The sequence below is a fragment of the Jatropha curcas genome, chromosome 1, assembly GCF_041381405.1.
Source record: "Jatropha curcas cultivar XTBG-Jc1 chromosome 1, XTBG_Jcur_1.0, whole genome shotgun sequence".
NCBI lineage: Eukaryota > Viridiplantae > Streptophyta > Magnoliopsida > Malpighiales > Euphorbiaceae > Jatropha > Jatropha curcas.
In genome coordinates this window covers 1,811,862-1,830,393 of record NC_143151.1, presented here as the reverse complement: position 1 = coordinate 1,830,393, position 18,532 = coordinate 1,811,862, and the positions used below count along the sequence as shown (strand labels likewise).

General features: G+C 35.1%; 3 protein-coding genes, 1 long non-coding RNA gene and 1 other non-coding gene across 5 annotated transcripts; 4 read left to right on the top strand and 1 right to left on the bottom strand.

Moving 5' to 3' along the window:
- The first annotated feature begins 430 nt into the window (after positions 1–430).
- LOC149498767 (putative disease resistance protein At1g59780) lies at positions 431–4,035 on the top strand. The gene is made up of 2 exons (XM_089722830.1): positions 431–1,365; positions 1,468–4,035. The coding sequence occupies exons 1-2, from the start codon at positions 648–650 to the stop codon at positions 3,825–3,827; spliced, it is 3,078 nt and encodes a 1,025-aa protein (XP_089578956.1). The 5' UTR covers positions 431–647; the 3' UTR covers positions 3,828–4,035.
- Positions 4,036–5,339: 1,304 nt separating this feature from the next.
- Positions 5,340–7,659, top strand: LOC149498766 (putative disease resistance protein At1g59780). The gene has a single exon (XM_089718020.1). The coding sequence runs from the start codon at positions 5,340–5,342 to the stop codon at positions 7,584–7,586; it is 2,247 nt and encodes a 748-aa protein (XP_089574146.1). The 3' UTR covers positions 7,587–7,659.
- Positions 7,660–9,180: 1,521 nt separating this feature from the next.
- On the top strand, positions 9,181–14,040 carry LOC149498765 (uncharacterized). The gene has a single exon (XM_089726809.1). It carries the CDS (start codon positions 9,376–9,378, stop codon positions 12,676–12,678), a length of 3,303 nt encoding a protein of 1,100 aa, XP_089582935.1. The 5' UTR covers positions 9,181–9,375; the 3' UTR covers positions 12,679–14,040.
- LOC119369310 (small nucleolar RNA R71) lies at positions 9,742–9,848 on the bottom strand. Its single transcript, XR_005176991.2, has one exon. It is a non-coding gene; the product is annotated as a small nucleolar RNA R71 (small nucleolar RNA).
- A 486-nt stretch (positions 14,041–14,526) lies between the features above and the next one.
- On the top strand, positions 14,527–16,643 carry LOC149498764 (uncharacterized). The gene is made up of 2 exons (XR_016322924.1): positions 14,527–15,031; positions 15,226–16,643. It is a non-coding gene; the product is annotated as an uncharacterized LOC149498764 (long non-coding RNA).
- Positions 16,644–18,532: the final 1,889 nt, after the last annotated feature.

The window sequence follows — 18,532 nt, the reverse complement described above, 5'->3', positions numbered from 1 at the left end:
TGATAAAGGTTTCTAATAAATTGCTGATCTTACAAATTAATTTTGAAGCTTTTTCTTATTTGCAGGTAAGTGATTTATATTTAAATTATGCTGGGTTTTCATTAATCTTATAAAATAATTACTAATAAATTTTTTAATTAATTTTTTTTATAATTATTTAAAAATAATAATTTATTTTAAAAAGTTTAATAAATATTTTTATTTATGTAATAAATTAAACTTAAAAAATAATATATTGACTCTAAAATGAAATATAAATGTATACACATTATATGTCATACTATATGAAAATAAAAATAATTATACAATCAACTGTCATTTTACATTTTAAAAACAACCATCCCTATCACGTATTTAAGATGAAGAAGGTGAAAGAAGGCTATATGGGATGCTAATTATCCAATAACTTAGAAATTACCGGTGTAGAAGAAAACGAAGACTTCAATTCAACGAAGACAAAGTTTCATCACCATGCCCAACTTTGTATAATAAAAGCAATTCATATAATTTCTCTTTACAGACTAAAAAGCTCCTAACAAGTACTGTCCCTAACCCAGCACCTTACTTGACCGCTCCTTCGAAATAAAGAAAAAAACTCCATACTTTACTCCTCTTCGGCTCGTCCCTTCACTTCTCTCTTCTGCAACATGCTTTCCTTTCCCAGAACAACTAACCCAGACATGGCAAGACAAACCGTTTTGTCTGTTTTAGGAAAAATTTTGAATCTTCTTGTTCAAGAGTCTGATTCATTGCTTGGATTTGAAGATCAATTCCAATGGATCGAAGCCCAGTTGCGAGAATATGCTGATTTGTCGGAGAATGTGTTGGCCCCATATGTATTAATCGAGATTATGTATGACATTGAAGATTTGATTGATGAGTTGATAATCAGATCAGCCCAAAGGAGGAGTAGAGAAGCTATCATTCGCTGTATTTTGAGCCTTGTCGATCTTCCAAGACAGTTCTTTTATGTTTTGGCACTCATCGACTTGACAGATTCTTATAGATTCTACAAAAAATTGGAACTGATCAAAGTTAATATTTCCAGAATATTCAGCATGTTTTTCCAAGGTGGCATTTGGCATAATACCTCTAGCCCATATGATTTGGAAATAGGCACGACAATTGTTTCGCCTGTAATTTCTAAGTTTGAAGCCTTAGCTACTAAGAGACAGCTCAGGCCTGCAGTTAGAAAGCAAGCCAGGTGGCTAAGAGATGAATTCAAGTCCTTGAAGGTCTTTCTAAAAGATCTTGAATCAAGAGAAACACTGAGTGAAAGGGGAATAGCATGGACGGAAGAACTTTGCGATGTTTGTCGCTCCACCGAGAATGTTGTTGGGCTCTTCTTGACTAAAAATGAGAAAGGTAATCCCAAAAGCTTAGTCTGGTCTCCCCATAAATTCATTTCCCAACATAATCTTGTCCAACAGATGGCTCGAATCCAAGTTAAAGTCTCTGATATTTCAGAACGAAGATATGAAGCCATTCATCAAAGAACATGGCACAGGGACCGATATCCAAGCATAACTCCTCCTGCTGCTACTCCTGAGCAACTTGATATTGATATGGTTAGCTTTGAAGAGGATGTTGATGCAGTTATAAAACAACTGCTCAAAGATGATCCTCGCTGCCTCACCATTTCAATTGTGGGTGTTAAAGGCATTGGCAAGACAAACCTTGCAAAGTTGATCTGTGGCAGCCAGGTTATTTTAGATAATTTCCCTCACCGGAACTGGGTTGCTAGATCAAGTGATTATGCTATCATGGAAGAGATTTTGAGCCTTCATAATAAAGAATGTCCAAAATTATATTATAGTTCTTATCAAGTCATAGACGAAAGCTACAAAAATAGGCTGAGGGAGATGGTTAATAATTTATTATTGGATAAGGAGTGTCTCATCGTTGTTGATGGCTCGAACGCAAGTGAATTTTGGCGAGAAATGGGAACAGCATTCAGAGACATATCTAATGGCACAAGAATAATTTTCCTTGTTGATAGGTTATCAAAAGCTCCACCAGTCACCGAGACCAACTCTGCTTACAGACTGCATCTGCGAAGCAATGATGAGAGCTGGGCATTGTTCACACATGCTTTGAAGATAAAGATCCCTCCAGAGCTAGAGCAAAATCTGAAAAAACATATTTTAAGAAAATGTGGGGGGTTGCCGAAGGTGATTGTGAAATTAGCAGAACTGCTATCACAGAGAGATGCAACTCTAGAGGAATGGTCAAGGGTGCTTGACCAACTAAATAAAGATGAAGAACCTTGGTCAGGCGCCTTGGAAGAGATCAACAAATATTTGCCTTTGTATTTGAGGCGATGTCTCTTTTATTTTGGATTATTTCCTGTGGGTTATAAGATTCCTGCAAGAAGATTGATAGCTTTGTGGGTTGCTGAGGGTCTGGAGCGTCAACAGAATGATGACAACTCCCCTGAAGATGTTGCAGAGGCGTGTTTGAGAGAGTTGATCAGTTATAATACGGTTCAAGCGACAGAGAGGAAACTCAATGGGAAGGTTAAGACGTGTTGCCTACCAGAGGCCCTGCGAGTACACTGGTTTGCAAAAGCTAAGGAAGCTAATTTTGTCCATGCTCATATTGAAAACACCAGTTCCATGCGCCGCATTGCTGATCATCTTGATCAGAATGATGCCATCTTCGAGCACATTCATGGTAATAGCACCACTTCCCTGAACTCTTGTTACAGAGATACCATCACTCTCTTATCATTTGATACTCGAGAAGGAAATAGAGCAGGACAAGATATAGGGAACTTTCTTGATCGATGCATCTCCAGCAATTGCTTCCGTTTTCTATGGGTGCTGGATCTTGAAAATGTTTACAAGCCAAAATTGCCCAAGGCAGTAGGTCAGCTCATCCACTTGAGATACCTAGGGTTGAGATCAACTTACCTAGAAATGCTTCCCATGTTCATTGACAAATTGCTGAACCTTCAAACGCTTGATTTGAAGCGCACCTGCATCAATACTCTCCCCATCACTATCTGGAAGATGCAAAAACTAAGGCATTTATTCTTAGATGAGAGTTTCTGCAGCACATTTTTCCCTCCACGAGAACCCAACTCTCTAATGGACCTTCAAACATTTCGGGGTGGATTCATTGATGAGAATAGTCCAGTAAAAGATGGCCTAGACAGTTGGTTAAGCATCAGAAAATTGGCACTGAAATGCAAAATATCAGTCCCATCTCAAAAAGCAGTCATGTCCTCGCAACTGTTTAATATAGCAGATTGGGTTGTGAATCTAAAACACCTTCAATCTCTGAGGTTGAAGTCATTTGATGAATCAGGTCAGCCATGGGATCTACATTTGCAGTCTTTGTCGGGCAATGTTGAGCTTTCTGATATATATTTGGTCGGAAAGCTAAAGAATCAAGATCTTATATCTAAGTTTCCCCACAGCCTCACTGAACTCACCTTGTCTGCTTCTGGACTGATCGACGATCCAATGCAGTCACTGGAAAAGCTTCCCAACCTTAGGATTGTGAGATTGTTTTCCAGATCATTTTCAGGAAAGAAAATGCTTTGCAAAGATGGAGGATTTCCAAAGCTTGAAGTCCTCAAACTGTGGGAGCTGGAGCTATTAGAGGAATGGAATATGGAGAAAGGAGCAATGCCTGGTCTGAAACACCTGGAGATTAGACACTGCATAAATTTGAAGATGCTTCCTGATGCACTGCGATGCATTGACACCCTCCGAGAAGTAAAACTAATAAAAGTGCCAATGTTATCATCAACCCTGAAAGATAAACAAAATGAGAATTTGGATAAAATTGCGCATGTTCGCCTCATCTGCGTACAAGATTGATACTGCAGAACAGAAGTTCAACTATAAGGGGTATCAGCATATGTATTCCTCTGTTTGTTTATAGCAAATATATGCATGATTAATGTCAGTTTTTGTCTAATAATAAGTAAGGCATATCAGAGATGTCTTTGCAGCTTGTAATTCTTCTGTTATTGTTGTAATTTCCAGTGTAATATTGAATTTTTATCCAAAAATATTCTTCTCTTTATGCTTGGTACCGTCTGAAGCATGTGTGTTTTATTTTGGGAAAATTATTATTTCGTCCCTGAGGTTTTACATAATTATTTAGGTAGTCCTCGACATTTATACATATATATATAACGTCCCTGAGGTTTGCCACTGTCATATTAATTGGTCCTTCTGTCAAAAAAATACACTTTTTCCGTTAATTTTGAGAAGAAAAGACGAAATTATCCTTTGGAAAAATAATTATTTCGTCCCTGAGGTTTGTCATAATTATTAAGTAGTCCCCTACATTTATACAAATATTTATAACATCCTTGAGGTTTACTTCCGTCATATTAATTGGTCCTTCCATAAAAAAAAATACACTTTTTCCGTTAATTTTGAGTGGAAAAGACGAAATTATCCTTTATAAGTTTTCATTGACATTATTATTAATCCATTTACTCTAAAATACCTAAAACTCACATTTTCACCGTCTTCCGCAACCCAACGCGGTCTTCATTGCCACCACCGTGTCAATGAAAACTATCATCTCCATAACCAGATCACCACCAAAACTAAAACCCAACATCCAAACTCAATCAAGCCATCATCACCCTTCATCCATTTATCTCTCTCTCCTTGATTAGAGGATTTAGGTTAGTTTGGTCATTTTATTAAAAATTAACAGCAAAAAGTGTGTTTTTTGGACGGAAGGACCAAGTAATATGACAGAAGTAACCTCAGGGACGTTATAAATATTTGTATAAATGGCGGGAACTACTTAAATAATTATGGCAAATCTCAGCGACGAAATAATTATTTTCCCTTTTAGTTTTGTTGGTGATCTGGTTATGGAGATGATATTTGACAGAGACACGGTGGTGGCAATGAAGACTGCGTTGGGTTGAGGAAGATGGTGAAAATTAGAGTTTCAGGTGTTTTAGAGGAAAGGGATTGACAATAATGTCAATGAAAACTTATAAAGGATAATTTCGTCTTTTTCGCTCAAAATTAACAGAAAAAGTGTATTTTTTTTATGGAAAGACCAATTAATATGACGGAAGTAAACCTCAGGGACGTTATAAATATTTGTATAAATGTCAGGGACTACTTAATAATTATGGCAAACCTGAGGGACGAAATAATTATTTTTTCAAAAGATAATTTCGTCTTTTCTTCTCAAAATTAACGAAAAAAGTGTATTTTTTTGACAGAAGGACCAATTAATATGACGGTGGCAAATCTCAGGGACGTTATATATATATGTATAAATGTCGATGACTACCTAAATAATTATGTAAAACCTCAGGGACGAAATAATAATTTTCCAAAAATAAAACACACATGCTTCAGACGGTACCAAGCATAAAGAGAAGAATATTTTTGGATAAAAATTCAATTTCAATTGTGGGTGTTAAAGGCATTGGCAAGACAAGGCTTGTGAAGTTCATATATGAAAGCCAGATTATTTTAGATAATTTCCCTCACCGGATTTGGGTGGATGGATCAACTGAGGTTGGTGTCATGGAAATTATATTTTGGGAACTTGGTTATAGAAACACTTCAAAATTATATTATGATTTTAGGAATGACACAAAAGAAAGCTACAAAAACAGGGCGAGGCAGATGGTTAATAACATATTAATGGATAAGAAGTGTCTCATTGTTGTTGATGACTCAAATGCAATGGAGTTGTGGCGAGTAATGGGAACAGCATTCAGAGACATGTCAAATGGGACTAGAATAATTTTTGTTGTCCGAAGCTTATCAGAAGCTCCACCAATCACTGAGACTAACTCTGCTTACAGACTGCATCTGCGAAGCAATGATGAGAGCTGGGCATTGTTCACACATGCTTTGAAGATAAAGATCCCTCCAGAGCTAGAGCAAAATCTGAAAAAACATATTTTAAGAAAATGTGGGGGGTTGCCTAAGGTGATTGTGAAATTAGCAGAATTACTGTCACATAGAGAAGCAACTCTAGAGGAATGGTCAACGGCACTTGACCAACTAAATCAAGATGAAGAACCTTGGTCAACAGTCTTGGAAGAGATCAACAAATATTTGCCTTTGTATTTGAGGCAATGTCTCTTTTATTTTGGATTATTTCCTGTGGGTTATAAGGTTCCTGCAAGAAGATTGATGGCATTGTGGGTTGCTGAGGGTTTGGGGCACCAAAAGAATGGTGACAATTCCCCTGAAGATGCTGCAGAGGCGTGTTTGAGAGAGTTGATCAGTTATAATATGGTTCAAGTGACAGAGAGGAAACCCAATGGGAAGGTAAAGACATGTTCCCTACCAGAAGCCCTGCGAGTACACTGGTTGGCAAAAGCCAAGGAAGCTAATTTTCTCCGAGGTCACAATGAAAATAATTGTGCGATACGTCGGGTTGCTGACCATCTTGATCGGAAAGATCCCATCTTTGAGCACATTCATGGTAATAACACCACTTCCCTTGACTCTTGCTATAGAGATACTGTCACTTTTATATCATTTGATACTCGAGAAGGAAGTAGAGCAGGACAAGATATAGGGAACTTTCTTGATCGATGCATCTCTAGCAATTGCTTCTGTTTCTTATGGGTGCTGGATCTTGAAAATGTTTACAAGCCAAAATTGCCCAAGACAGTCGGTCAGCTCACTCACTTAAGATACCTAGGCTTGAGATCAACTTATCTAGAGATGCTTCCCATGTTCATTGATAAATTGCTAAACCTTCAAACGCTTGATTTGAAGCGCACTTGCGTCAATACTTTCCCCACTACTATCTTGAAGATGCCAAAACTAAGACATTTATTCTTAGATGAGAGTTTCTGCAGCACATTTTTCCCTCCACAAGAACACAACTCTCTAATGGACCTTCAAACATTTTGGGGTGTATTCGTTGATGAGAATAGTCCAGTAAAAGATAGCCTAGACAGTTTGTTAAACATCAGAAACTTGGCATTGAAATGCAAAATATCAGCCCCATCTCAAAAATTGGCGTTATCCGCACAACTGAGTAATGTGGCGAATTGGGTTCTCAATCTAAAACACCTTCAATCTCTAAGGTTGAAGTCATTTGATGAATCAGGTCAGCCATGGGATGTACATTTGCAGTCTTTGTCAGGCAATGTGGAGCTTTCTGATGTATATTTGGTCGGAAAGCTAAAGAATCAAGATCTTATATCTAAGTTTCCCCAAAGCCTCACTGAACTCACCTTGTCTGCTTCTGGACTGATCGTCGATCCAATGCAGACACTGGACAAGCTTCCCAACCTTAGGATTGTGAGATTGTTTTCCAGATCATTTTTAGGAAAGAAAATGCTTTGCAGGTATGGAGGATTTCCTAAACTTGAAGTCCTCAAGTTCTGGGAGCTAGAGCTATTAGAGGAATGGAATATGGAGGAAGGAGCATTGCCTAATCTGAAAAACTTGGAGATTAGATCCTGCAAAAATTTAAAGTTGCTTCCAAATGCACTTCGGTACATTAAAACCCTCAGAGAAGTAAAACTCACAAAAATGCCAGTGTTGTCATCAAGCCTGAAAGATAAACAAAATGAAGATTTGAATAAAATGGCGCATGTTCGCCATATCTGCGTAGAAGATTGATAATCCAGAAAAGAACTTCAACCATAGATAGTATTTAAGCTCAAATGCCAAGAAGATTCTTATTAAAGTGTTTGGAATTCAAGTCTTCTAAATGAAACACTTTTTTTTGTCTTTTTTATTAACTTCAAGTATTTAACCCGAACGGATAGGTCAGGGCAAAAAACACTTGCAAATTGGATCACCATAACTTAAGTCATGAGTTCAATAACGTAAACTCTCCAGGGTTAGCCCTTTTGCCTTCGAAGGCGAGGGATCAAAAAATATTCTGATATAGAATTTTCACTGTCTTTTCCTTTTCTACATGATGGGTTTATTATTTGTGCCGAATAACCTATGAAAATGTAACTATTTTAGTCATATAATTTGGTATTTTTGATGGGTTTGTTGGTCTATGTGATTAAATAGATGCAGGTATTAGTTGACTCTATTTATTTGCCTTTTTGGGATAAAATCACTAAGTCAGAGGATGAGGAGCTGCTGGATTCTTTTTGGAAGATTTATTCAAAGGTTTTGAAGAATAGAGAGGATCATGGGATTTTATTTTGCTAGATTTGATTTGATTGTAAATATATTTTTTCAGTTTCCTTTGAAATACTCTTCTCTTCTCTTCTATAAAAGGGAGAGATGGGCTATTAGTAGGCATATCAGAGTTTTGAGTTAATAATTCTTTTCTTTAGTTTGTAAGCTTGGAAATGGCCATACGTGGCTGAATTCTTTTAATTCCAGCTTAAGGTTTAATCAAGCGCTAGTTCTACCAAAGTGTTGTGAGAATTGTTCTTCTTTTTACTCATTTAACTCTTCAATATTTGTTTATCTCTTGCAATTAATGGTTTAGATGGATATTGTTGTTCTATTTAATTAAGTAAATGGCCAGTTATTTGATTAATTAGAGTTATAGGTGCTAGTTAATATAATCAAATCCGTAATTGTTTGATTGAGTTAACAATTTGTAGCAATTAATATAGCTTGTTTAGAGCCAGATTTTCAAGTTATATTAAAGGGATAAACAATCTTCTTGAATAGACTACACATGTTGTTTATTAGATTGAATTGGGTCTTTCTTATTCTTAATGCTACCAATATATTTTAATTTTAGGCGCGTGTCAAAATTAATATTTGGTAAGGGATTAATCAAAACGCGTTGTCTTGCTTATTCTGTTACTACGAAAAGACTAGGTTGTTTAAAGCATTTTTGGTAACCATAACCAATTTATTGATTATGTTAATGAGTCAATTTGAATTCAGTGATCAACACGAAGAACTAGTACAAGATTGACCTTGGCTGGAAATATTTCTCCAATTGAATTTCCCATTTTTAAATTATTATTTTTGCTAGATTCAATAATTTTTCCAATCCTCCCATTCATAATTCATTTTTATTTTCTGGTTTTAAAAATAATATTTTTAATCTCTAGTCTCTGTGGATTTCGACCTTACTCACCATTTTCTTCAAGTTCTTTAAATTGGTAGTGAGATTATTAATTTTGGCGGATTCGACACCGGCCAAATTTTGGCGCCGTTGCCGGGGACTAGAGTTAATTAATTATATATATATATTTTTATGACCAGATCAGATAGTACAGGTGATCTCCAATACGATTTTGAAATCGAGAAAACTGCTAGATGATTGAGAAAAGAGGCAAAGCAGAAGAAACAATTGTCTACAACTGCTACAGTAACTCTAAAGCAAACTATTGATCCTGAAGTTCCTACAACTACTTCACACCCAGAAGAGACTGTTGTTCTTGAACTTTCTGAAAGTTTAGGTGAGTTTGAACCGGAAGAGGAGATGGCTGATCAGAGAACATTAAGGGAGTTGGCAACACCTCCAATTAATCAAACTCCTCTTTGCATCACATACCCAGCCTTGGAGGTTGCATTTGAGCTTAAATCAGGTTTGATCCAATTATTGCCCACTTTTAGAGGTTTGTTGGATGAAGATCCTCACAAACATTTAAAAGAATTTCATGTTGTATGCTCTACCATGAAACCCCATGGAATTTCTGAGGAACAAATAAAATTAAGAGCTTTTCCTTTCTCTTTAGCCGATTCTGCCAAAGAGTGGTTATTTTATTTGCCATCCGGATCTATTACGTCATGGACAGAAATGGTAAGAACTTTCTTAGATAAATTCTTTCCTACCTCAAGGGTTGCCAGCATTAGAAGAGATATTTGTGGGAGTCGACAAAAGAATAATGAAACTCTACATGAGTATTGGGAGAGATTTAAGAAAATGTGCGCAAGCTGTCCGCAACATGGATTTTCTGATCAAGCCTTAATACAGTATTTTTATGAAGGTTTATTACCTATGGAGAGGCAAATGATAGATGCAGCAAGTGGTGGAGCAATCGATAATAAAACTCCCCAAGTCGCAAGGGAATTGATTTCCACGATGGCTGCAAATTCTCAACAATTCGGGTCTCGCCATGAACCTTCGAGAAATATTAATGAGGTAAGTGTTTCTTCTCTTGAAAATAAAATTAATGATTTAACATCTTTGGTTCGGAATTTAGTTGTAGGAAAAGGGCAGCAAGTTAAAGCTTGTGGAATTTGCGCCTATACTGGACATCCTACAGACATGTGTCCAACTTTGCAAGATGAAAGTCAAGAACAAGCCAATGCAATGGGAAATTTTTCAGGTCCTCAACGGAAATATGATCCGTATTCAAACACCTATAATCCGGGCTGGCGAGACCATCCAAATTTGAGCTACGGAACAAAGCCGTCAAATTTTCCAAAATTTCAGAATAGGCAGCCAGCACCTGATCATGGGTCTTCTAGTTCAGGGATGTCTCTTGAAGACATTGTTAAATCACTTGCTACTAACACTATGCAATTTCAGCAAGAGACACGAACTAGCATCCAAAATTTGGAGAACCAAGTTAGCCAATTAGCCACTTCATTGGGTAAGTTAGAGTCTCAAGGTAAGTTACCTTCTCAAACTATTTTGAATCCGAAACAGAATGCAAATGCAATTACTTTGAGGAGTGGCAAGGAGCTGGAAATTCCAGCAGCAAAAAATTGTGTACGTGACTTGATACCAGAGGAAGAAGTAGAGAAGGTCAAGCCAACCGATGGTGCGGAGTTGGAGAAATCTGAAATTCTGAAGATTCAGCCCCCTTTTCCTCAAAGATTTGCCAAGTCTAAGAGGGAAGAAGAAGAGAAAGAAATTCTTGACATATTCCGGAAAGTGGAAATCAATATTCCACTGCTCGATGCTATCAAGAAAATACCCAGGTATGCAAAGTTTCTTAAAGAGTTGTGCACTAATAAAAAGAAATTATCTGGGTATATTGATGTGGGAGAAAATGTTTCTGCTGTGCTTCAAAGAAAATTACCCCAAAAATGCAAAGATAAAGGTATGTTTGCCATACCTTGTCAAATTGGTAATTTCGGGATTGATAAGGCTATGTGTGATTTAGGAGCATCAATAAATGTAATGCCCTATTCTATTTATTTGCAACTAAATGCTGGCCCTTTAAAAGAAACTGGGATACTTATTGTTCTTGCCGATAGATCTATAGTTTACCCCAAGGGAGTGTTGGAAGATGTGTTAGTTCAGGTGAATAACTTAATATTTCCAGCAGATTTTTATGTTATTAATATGGAGGATGATAAATCTTCTAATTCCTGTAATTTACTGCTTGGAAGACCCTTTCTTAGTACCGCTAGAACTAAGATAGATGTGTATGAGGGGACGTTAATTATGGAATTTGATGGTGAGGTGATTAAATTTAATGTTTATGATGCCATGAAATTTCCCAATGATGTTTCTTCTGTTTGTGGCATAGATGTTATTGAACCCTTGATTGAAAAAGTGCTTCATTTGAATGAAGAAGATAAGCTTAAGGTTGTGCTTTGCAATGACTTAAATTCAGAGAGCCTTGGAAAGCTTGAAGAAAAGTTTGTGATTGAAGAAGAATTGCATGAAGTGGTGCTTGCATTAAAAGCACAAGACCCTAAGGTAAGTGATGGACCTATAATTAATTTACCTAAATGTCATCGTGCTCTTTTGCCTTCTGTTTTGCAGCCACCAAAATTGGAGCTTAAGCCGCTGCCCCAACAATTGAAGTATGTGTTTTTGGGTGAAGAAGAAACCCTTCCAGTGATTATTTCCAATAAACTCAAAAAGGAGGAGGAGGAGGAGAAGTTAATTCAGGTTCTTATGAAGTATAAGAATGCTATAGGGTGGACTATTGCTGACATTAAAGGCATAAGTCCATCCATATGCATGCATAAAATTTTGCTTGAAGAAGATAGCAGGCCAAGGAGAGAAGCACAGAGGCGTCTTAACCCACCTATGATGGAGGTTGTCAAGAAAGAAATCGTAAAGCTTTTGGATTCTGGTGTGATTTATCCAATTTCGGATAGCAAGTGGGTAAGCCCCGTTCATGTAGTACCTAAGAAAACGGGCATTATTGTGGTAGAAAATCCCGATGGTGAGTTAGTTCCTACTCGAGTTCAAAATGGATGGCGTGTTTGTGTAGATTATAGGAAACTAAATGCAGCAACGAAGAAAGACCACTTTCCGCTGCCATTTATTGACCAGATGCTTGAAAGGTTAGCGGGTAGAACTCATTATTGTTGTATAGATGGATATTCAGGATTTTATCAAATTCCAGTTGCACCCGAAGATCAAGAAAAGACAACGTTCACATGTCCATTTGGAACTTTTGCTTACCGACGAATGCCGTTTGGGCTTTGCAATCCCCCTGCAACGTTTCAACGGTGTATGGTAAGTATCTTTTCTGATTTTGTAGAGAACATTATAGAAGTTTTTATGGACGATTTTACTGTTTATGGAAATTCTTTTGATGAATGTTTAATAAATCTTGAAAAAGTTTTGGGAAGATGCTTAGAATGTAACCTTGTTCTTAATTATGAAAAATGTCATTTTATGGTTGATCAAGGGCTTATTTTGGGTCATGTTGTTTCTTCTAGGGGTATAGAGGTAGATAAGGCAAAAGTCGATGTTATAAAAATCTTTACCTTACCCCGTAAGTGTACGGGAAGTTCGCTCTTTTCTTGGACATATAGGCTTTTATCGGCGATTTATCAAGGACTTCTCAAATATTGCTCAACCTTTATGTAAACTGTTGCAAAAGGATGTTGATTTTCAGTTTGATGAAGCCTGTAAGCAAGCATTTGACATATTGAAAGAGAAGTTGATCACAGCCCCTATTGTTTAAGCTCCAAACTGGAATTTTCCATTTGAGATAATGTGTGACGCTAGCAACCATGCTATAGGGTCTGTTCTTGGGCAGAGAATTGGCAAGGAACCTCATGTTATTTATTATGCCTCAAGAACGCTTGATAGTGCTCAAAGCAACTACTCCACAACGGAAAAAGAACTGTTAGCTATTGTATTTGCTTTAGAAAAATTCCGTTCTTATTTGCTTTGCACTAAGGTTATTGTGTTTTCTGATCATGCAGCTCTGCGGTATTTGTTGAAGAAGAAAGAAGCTAAACCTAGGCTAATAAGATGGATCTTGTTACTACAAGAATTTGATATAGAAATTAGAGATAAGAGGGGGTCTGAAATTTTGGTGGCAGACCATCTTAGCCGGGTACCTTTGACAGAGGAAACTCTACCTTTAAATGATGCATTTCCAGATGAGTATCTTTTCTCTTTAAGTGATAGTACTCCTTGGTTTGCTGACATTGTCAATTACTTAGTTACTAGATCATTGCCTGATGATTTAACTAAGCATGAAAAAAATAAAATTAAAAGTGATGCCAAATACTATGCCTGGGATGACCCTTATTTGTGGAAATATTGTTCAGATCAAATAATTAGAAGGTGTGTCACTAATGATGAGGTTGAGTCCATTCTTACATTTTGTCATTCTTATGCTTGTGGTGGTCATTTTGGACCTAAGAGAACAGCTCGTAAGGTTCTTGAATGTGGATTTTATTAGCCAACATTATTCCATGATTCATATATTTTTTGTAAAGCTTGTGCTAATTGTCAAAGAACTGGAAATTTAGGACATAGAGATCAAATGCACCTTAATCCTATTTTGATTTGTGAAATTTTTGATGTGTGGGGTATAGACTTCATGGGTCCTTTTCCTACTTCTTTGGGTTACACTTACATATTGCTTGCTGTTGATTATGTTTCTAAGTGGGTAGAAGCTAAGGCTTGTCGAAATGATAATGCTAAAACTGTTGTGGATTTTGTGAAGTCTAATATTTTTTGCCAGGTTTGGAACTCCAAGAGCTATCATTAGCGATCGAGGGACACATTTTTGTAATAAGACAATGGAAGCCCTCTTCTAGAAATATGGGGTTACTTATCGAACTTCTACTGCCTACCATCCTCAGACAAGCGGGCAAGCGGAAGTATCGAATAGGGAAATTAAGTCAATTCTAGAGAAAACAGTGAGTCCAAATCGAAAGGATTGGAGTTTGCGTTTAGATGATGCTCTGTGGGCGTATTGCACAGCCTATAAAACACCTATAGGAATGTCTCCTTACCGAATGGTTTTTGGGAAACCATGCCATTTACCGGTGGAATTAGAACATCGAGCTTATTGGGCTGTAAAGAAGTGCAATATGGACGTGGATGCTGTTGGAGAACATAGGAAGTTGCAATTACAGGAGCTGGAAGAGATTAGAAATGATGCTTATGAGAGTTCTCGGATTTACAAGGAGAAAACTAAGGCCTTTCATGATAATTCAATTTCAAGAAAGCAATTTTTAATTGGCCAGAAAGTTTTACTCTATCATTCAAGACTGAAATTGTTTCCGGGAAAGTTAAGGTCAAGATGGATTGGACCTTTTGTGGTTATCAAAATTTTGCCTCATGGTGCAGTGGAAATTCAGAGTTTAGAGACTAATAAAATTTTTAAGGTTAATGGGCACCGATTGAAACCATTCTATGAGGGATTTCGAGCAGCAACAGAGGAAATATCATTAGAAATTCCTAAGGTTCAGGTTTGAAAGTAGGAAGTTTGAAAATAAAATAGTAGATGAATAAAAAAAAATGATAGAGTTTTTTTTTAATTTTATTTATTTATTTATTTATTTATTTTTAGTCATCTTCTTTAATAAAATGATCCAATTTGATTGTTTTTGGATGCAGAAGCCGTGATCTTTCCTTGGGAGAGTTTAATGGAATATGAAATTTTAATAGGCCTTATAAGCGTCAAGTGTGGGCTTTTTCTTAGTATATTATGTTCTCCTATTTTGTTTTTGACTCATATATACAGCACGTGAGTAAGGTGAGAACAAAAGAAAAGAAAAGGAGAAGTGACTCTCTCCTCCACGCGAAGCAGCGATCGTTCAATCTCCTATTTTGTTCAGATCGCCCAACGCCAGCAAAAATAGAGCCCAATCAGTAGCTTCGGAGCCATTCCCTCTTCTTCTAGTAGCAGTGTTCGAAGGTTTTGTACCCAATAGATGCGTCCCCTGTTTTGTTTTAGATCTCAAGTCCAGCAGTTTAGGTAAGTTTTCTTGGACATAAATTTCAATTTCCGTTTTTATTTGCTTGGATTTGTGTTGGGTATTACATTGGGACAATGTAATTTAAGTGTGGGGGAGGGAATTTTGAGCTAGAAAAATCATTAATATGAAATAGGGTTCTAATTTTGCTGAAATTTGGGTTCAATTGCTAATTGTTTTGGTTAAATTTTGCTAGGTATTGTAATAATCAGCAGCAATTTTGTTGGGTCTTGTTAAAATGTGAGTAATTTGTTCTAATATTTGCTTGAATTTGATATTGATTTTGGGTAGCTGAAATTATGATGATTAGGGAATTTTATCTTAACTTAGAACAGCCCTTTGAATTCAATAGAAAAACCCTCTTAATTACTTAAGTAAAGTTAATTTGGTAGCTATTATCTCTTGTCCATTTAGAATAAATTATTGAATTTAGTTATTCTTTTTGACATAATATATGAGGCTTGAATGAATCATGGTTAAATTTCTGAATTGCTTGATCATAATTCACATCCATTGCTTTTCCAATTATTGTATAAACGGCTTGGGTATGGAGATGAGTATGTGTGTGTTTACTTTTGAATTTAAGGTTACCGAAAATAAAAAAAAAAAAGCAAGTAATTAAATTAAGACTTGAGCAGTCAAGGTACTCCGCTGTCCGAGTTTGGGCAAAGAGTAGTGTTAGTAGCCACTTGAGTTTGTGACTCCAAGTACCCGCAAGCGGGTTACCAATGATGACACACTCAGGCAATTGATAAATGTTCAAGCACACAAAAAAAAAATAATAATAATAATAAAATAAAAAAATAAAAATAAAATAAAAGTTCAGCATTATTTGTTTTGTGTGTGATTGCAATGATTTTCTGTGACCAAGCTGTTTAACAAATAATTCTTTAAGCAATGGTTTAATTGATATGGAATTTAAATTGCATGTTTAAAATTACAAAGTTCAAGCCTAGTCTATTATGTTTGAAAGAATGTAAATTCAATTCTTTATTCTCCATAGACTTCAGATTTGAATATTCAACTCAACTTTACTTTTGTAATTAAGGTTGCTTTTCTAAGGATGTTCTTATAAGAGTTGTGAAGAGTTGGGTGAATTTCCTTGTGTAGATTGAGTTTTTCCTTGAGGACAAGCAAATATTAAGTGTGGGGGAATTTTATGGGTTTATTATTTGTGCCGAATAACCTATGAAAATGTAATTATTTTAGTCATATAATTTGGTATTTTTGATGGGTTTGTTGGTCTATGTGATTAAATAGATGCAGGTATTAGTTGACTCTATTTATTTGCCTTTTTGGGATAAAATCACTAAGTCAGAGGATGAGGAGCTGCTGGATTCTTTTTGGAAGATTTATTCAAAGGTTTTGAAGAATAGAGAGGATCATGGGATTTTATTTTGTTGGATTTGATTTGATTGTAAATATATTTTTTCAGTTTCCTTTGAAATACTCTTCTCTTCTCTTCTATAAAAGGGAGAGATGGGCTATTAGTAGGCATATCAGAGTTTTGAGTTAATAATTCTTTTCTTTAGTTTGTAAGCTTGGAAATGGCCATACGTGGCTGAATTCTTTCAATTCCAGCTTAAGGTTTAATCAAGTGCTATTTCTACCAAAGTGTTGTGAGAATTGTTTTTCTTTTTACTCATTTAACTCTTCAATATTTGTTTATCTCTTGCAATTAATGGTTTAGATGGATATTGTTGTTCTATTTAATTAAGTAAATGGCTAGTTATTTGATTAATTTAGAGTGATAGGCGCTAGTTAATATAATCAAATCCGTAATTGTTTGATTGAGTTAACAATTTGTATCAATTAATATAGCTTGTTTAGAGCCAGATTTTCAAGTTATATTAAAGGGATAAACAATCTTCTTGAATAGACTACACATGTTGTTTATTAGATTGAATTGGGTCTTTCTTATTCTTAATGCTACCAATATATTTTAATTTTAGGCGCGTGTCAAAATTAGTATTTGGTAAGGGATTAATCAAAACGCGTTGTCTTGCTTATTCTGTTACTACGAAAAGACTAGGTTGTTTAAAACATTTTTGGTAACCATAACCAATTTATTGATTATGTTAATGAGTCAATTTGAATTCAGTGATCAACACGAAGAACTAGTACAAGATTGACCTTGGCTGGAAATATTTCTCCAATTGAATTTCCCATTTTTAAATTACTATTTTTGCTAGATTCAATAATTTTTCCAATCCTCCCATTCATAATTCATTTTATTTTCTGGTTTTAAAAATAATATTTTTAATCTCTAGTCTCTGTGGATTTCGACCTTACTCGCCATTTTCTTCAAGTTCTTTAAATTGGTAGTGAGATTATTAATTTTGACGGATTCGACACCGGCCACTACACCATTGTGTACAAACAAAGGGCAAGGGCAAGCAAATTTATCCATACCGAGAGTAAGAGAATCCTAAATAAAAAAAATATATATTCATTTTGTTTTTGGTTCCAAAAGTTGAACTCAGATTAATAAGATGGAAAGTAAATCCATATATTAATTGAGCTAATTATTTAAATTAAAAATTTTGAAATATTTTGATAGTGATCCTTAATTATTTTTTGCAAAAACATTTAAAATACCAATTTTTTAAATAGCATTTAAATAGCAATACCACCTTTTTTATTCCCCTAATTCACCTCCAAATCGCTTTAAAAATTACTTTATTCCAAAAAAAAAGAAAAGAATTGCTTTATTAATATACAACATAGTGGATTTCAATTGTTAGAAAGACTTTGATGGAGTCTCTACATATATAGTTTTTTAAGCTTGTCTATGCACTTTTATTTGCCTTTATTGCGTGCACACGAGTGACTCAATAATGAAATATTCTAATTGACAATTTAAATCATTTATTCAATTTTTTTAAAGCCTAAAATCTAATAATTTGACAATGTTATTATTAATTAATCACATAAATAGGAATTAGGTAGGGAACATATTCAATTATTATATGGATATTTCAAATTTTATAAAATAATTAAAAAATAATAAATAACTTTTATTATGGATGCTTTCTGAGCATGCGTTCTATTTTATTGAACGGTCTATTGGCTTCTAATTTCTTTCCACATCTCATTTACTCTTTTGGCTTTTACTATTTTCAATGAACAAATTGGTGATGTGAAGGCAAGTCGAATTTTCTTATACGGTAATGTTGGAGCCATTATTAACAACACGTGCTTTCTTTTACTTTGCTTTTGGCTGGTTGACCTCCTTCGTTTAGTTGTAATTCATTTATTTAATATTTTTTATAATTATTTAAAAATAATAATTTATTTTAAAAAATTTAATAAATATTCTTATTTATGTAATAAATTAAACTGAAAAAATAATATATTGACTCTAAAATGAAATATAAATGCATACACATTATATGTCATACTATATAAAAATAAAAATAAAAATAATTATACAATCAACTGTCATTTTACATTTCAAAAACAACCATCATCAAAATTTTATAAAATACAAATTATTTAACAAC

What these genes read in the sequence shown, in the direction of transcription:
- LOC149498767 (XM_089722830.1), top strand. Translation starts at nt 648, where the DNA reads ATGCTTTCCTTTCCCAGAACAACTAACCCAGACATGGCAAGACAAACC. An exon ending in CTTGACTAAAAATGAGAAAG is followed by an intron (nt 1,366 to 1,467) that starts GTAATCCCAAAA and finishes CTGATATTTCAG; the next exon opens with AACGAAGATATGAAGCCATT.
- LOC149498766 (XM_089718020.1), top strand. Translation starts at nt 5,340, where the DNA reads ATGCTTCAGACGGTACCAAGCATAAAGAGAAGAATATTTTTGGATAAA.
- LOC149498765 (XM_089726809.1), top strand. Translation starts at nt 9,376, where the DNA reads ATGGCTGATCAGAGAACATTAAGGGAGTTGGCAACACCTCCAATTAAT.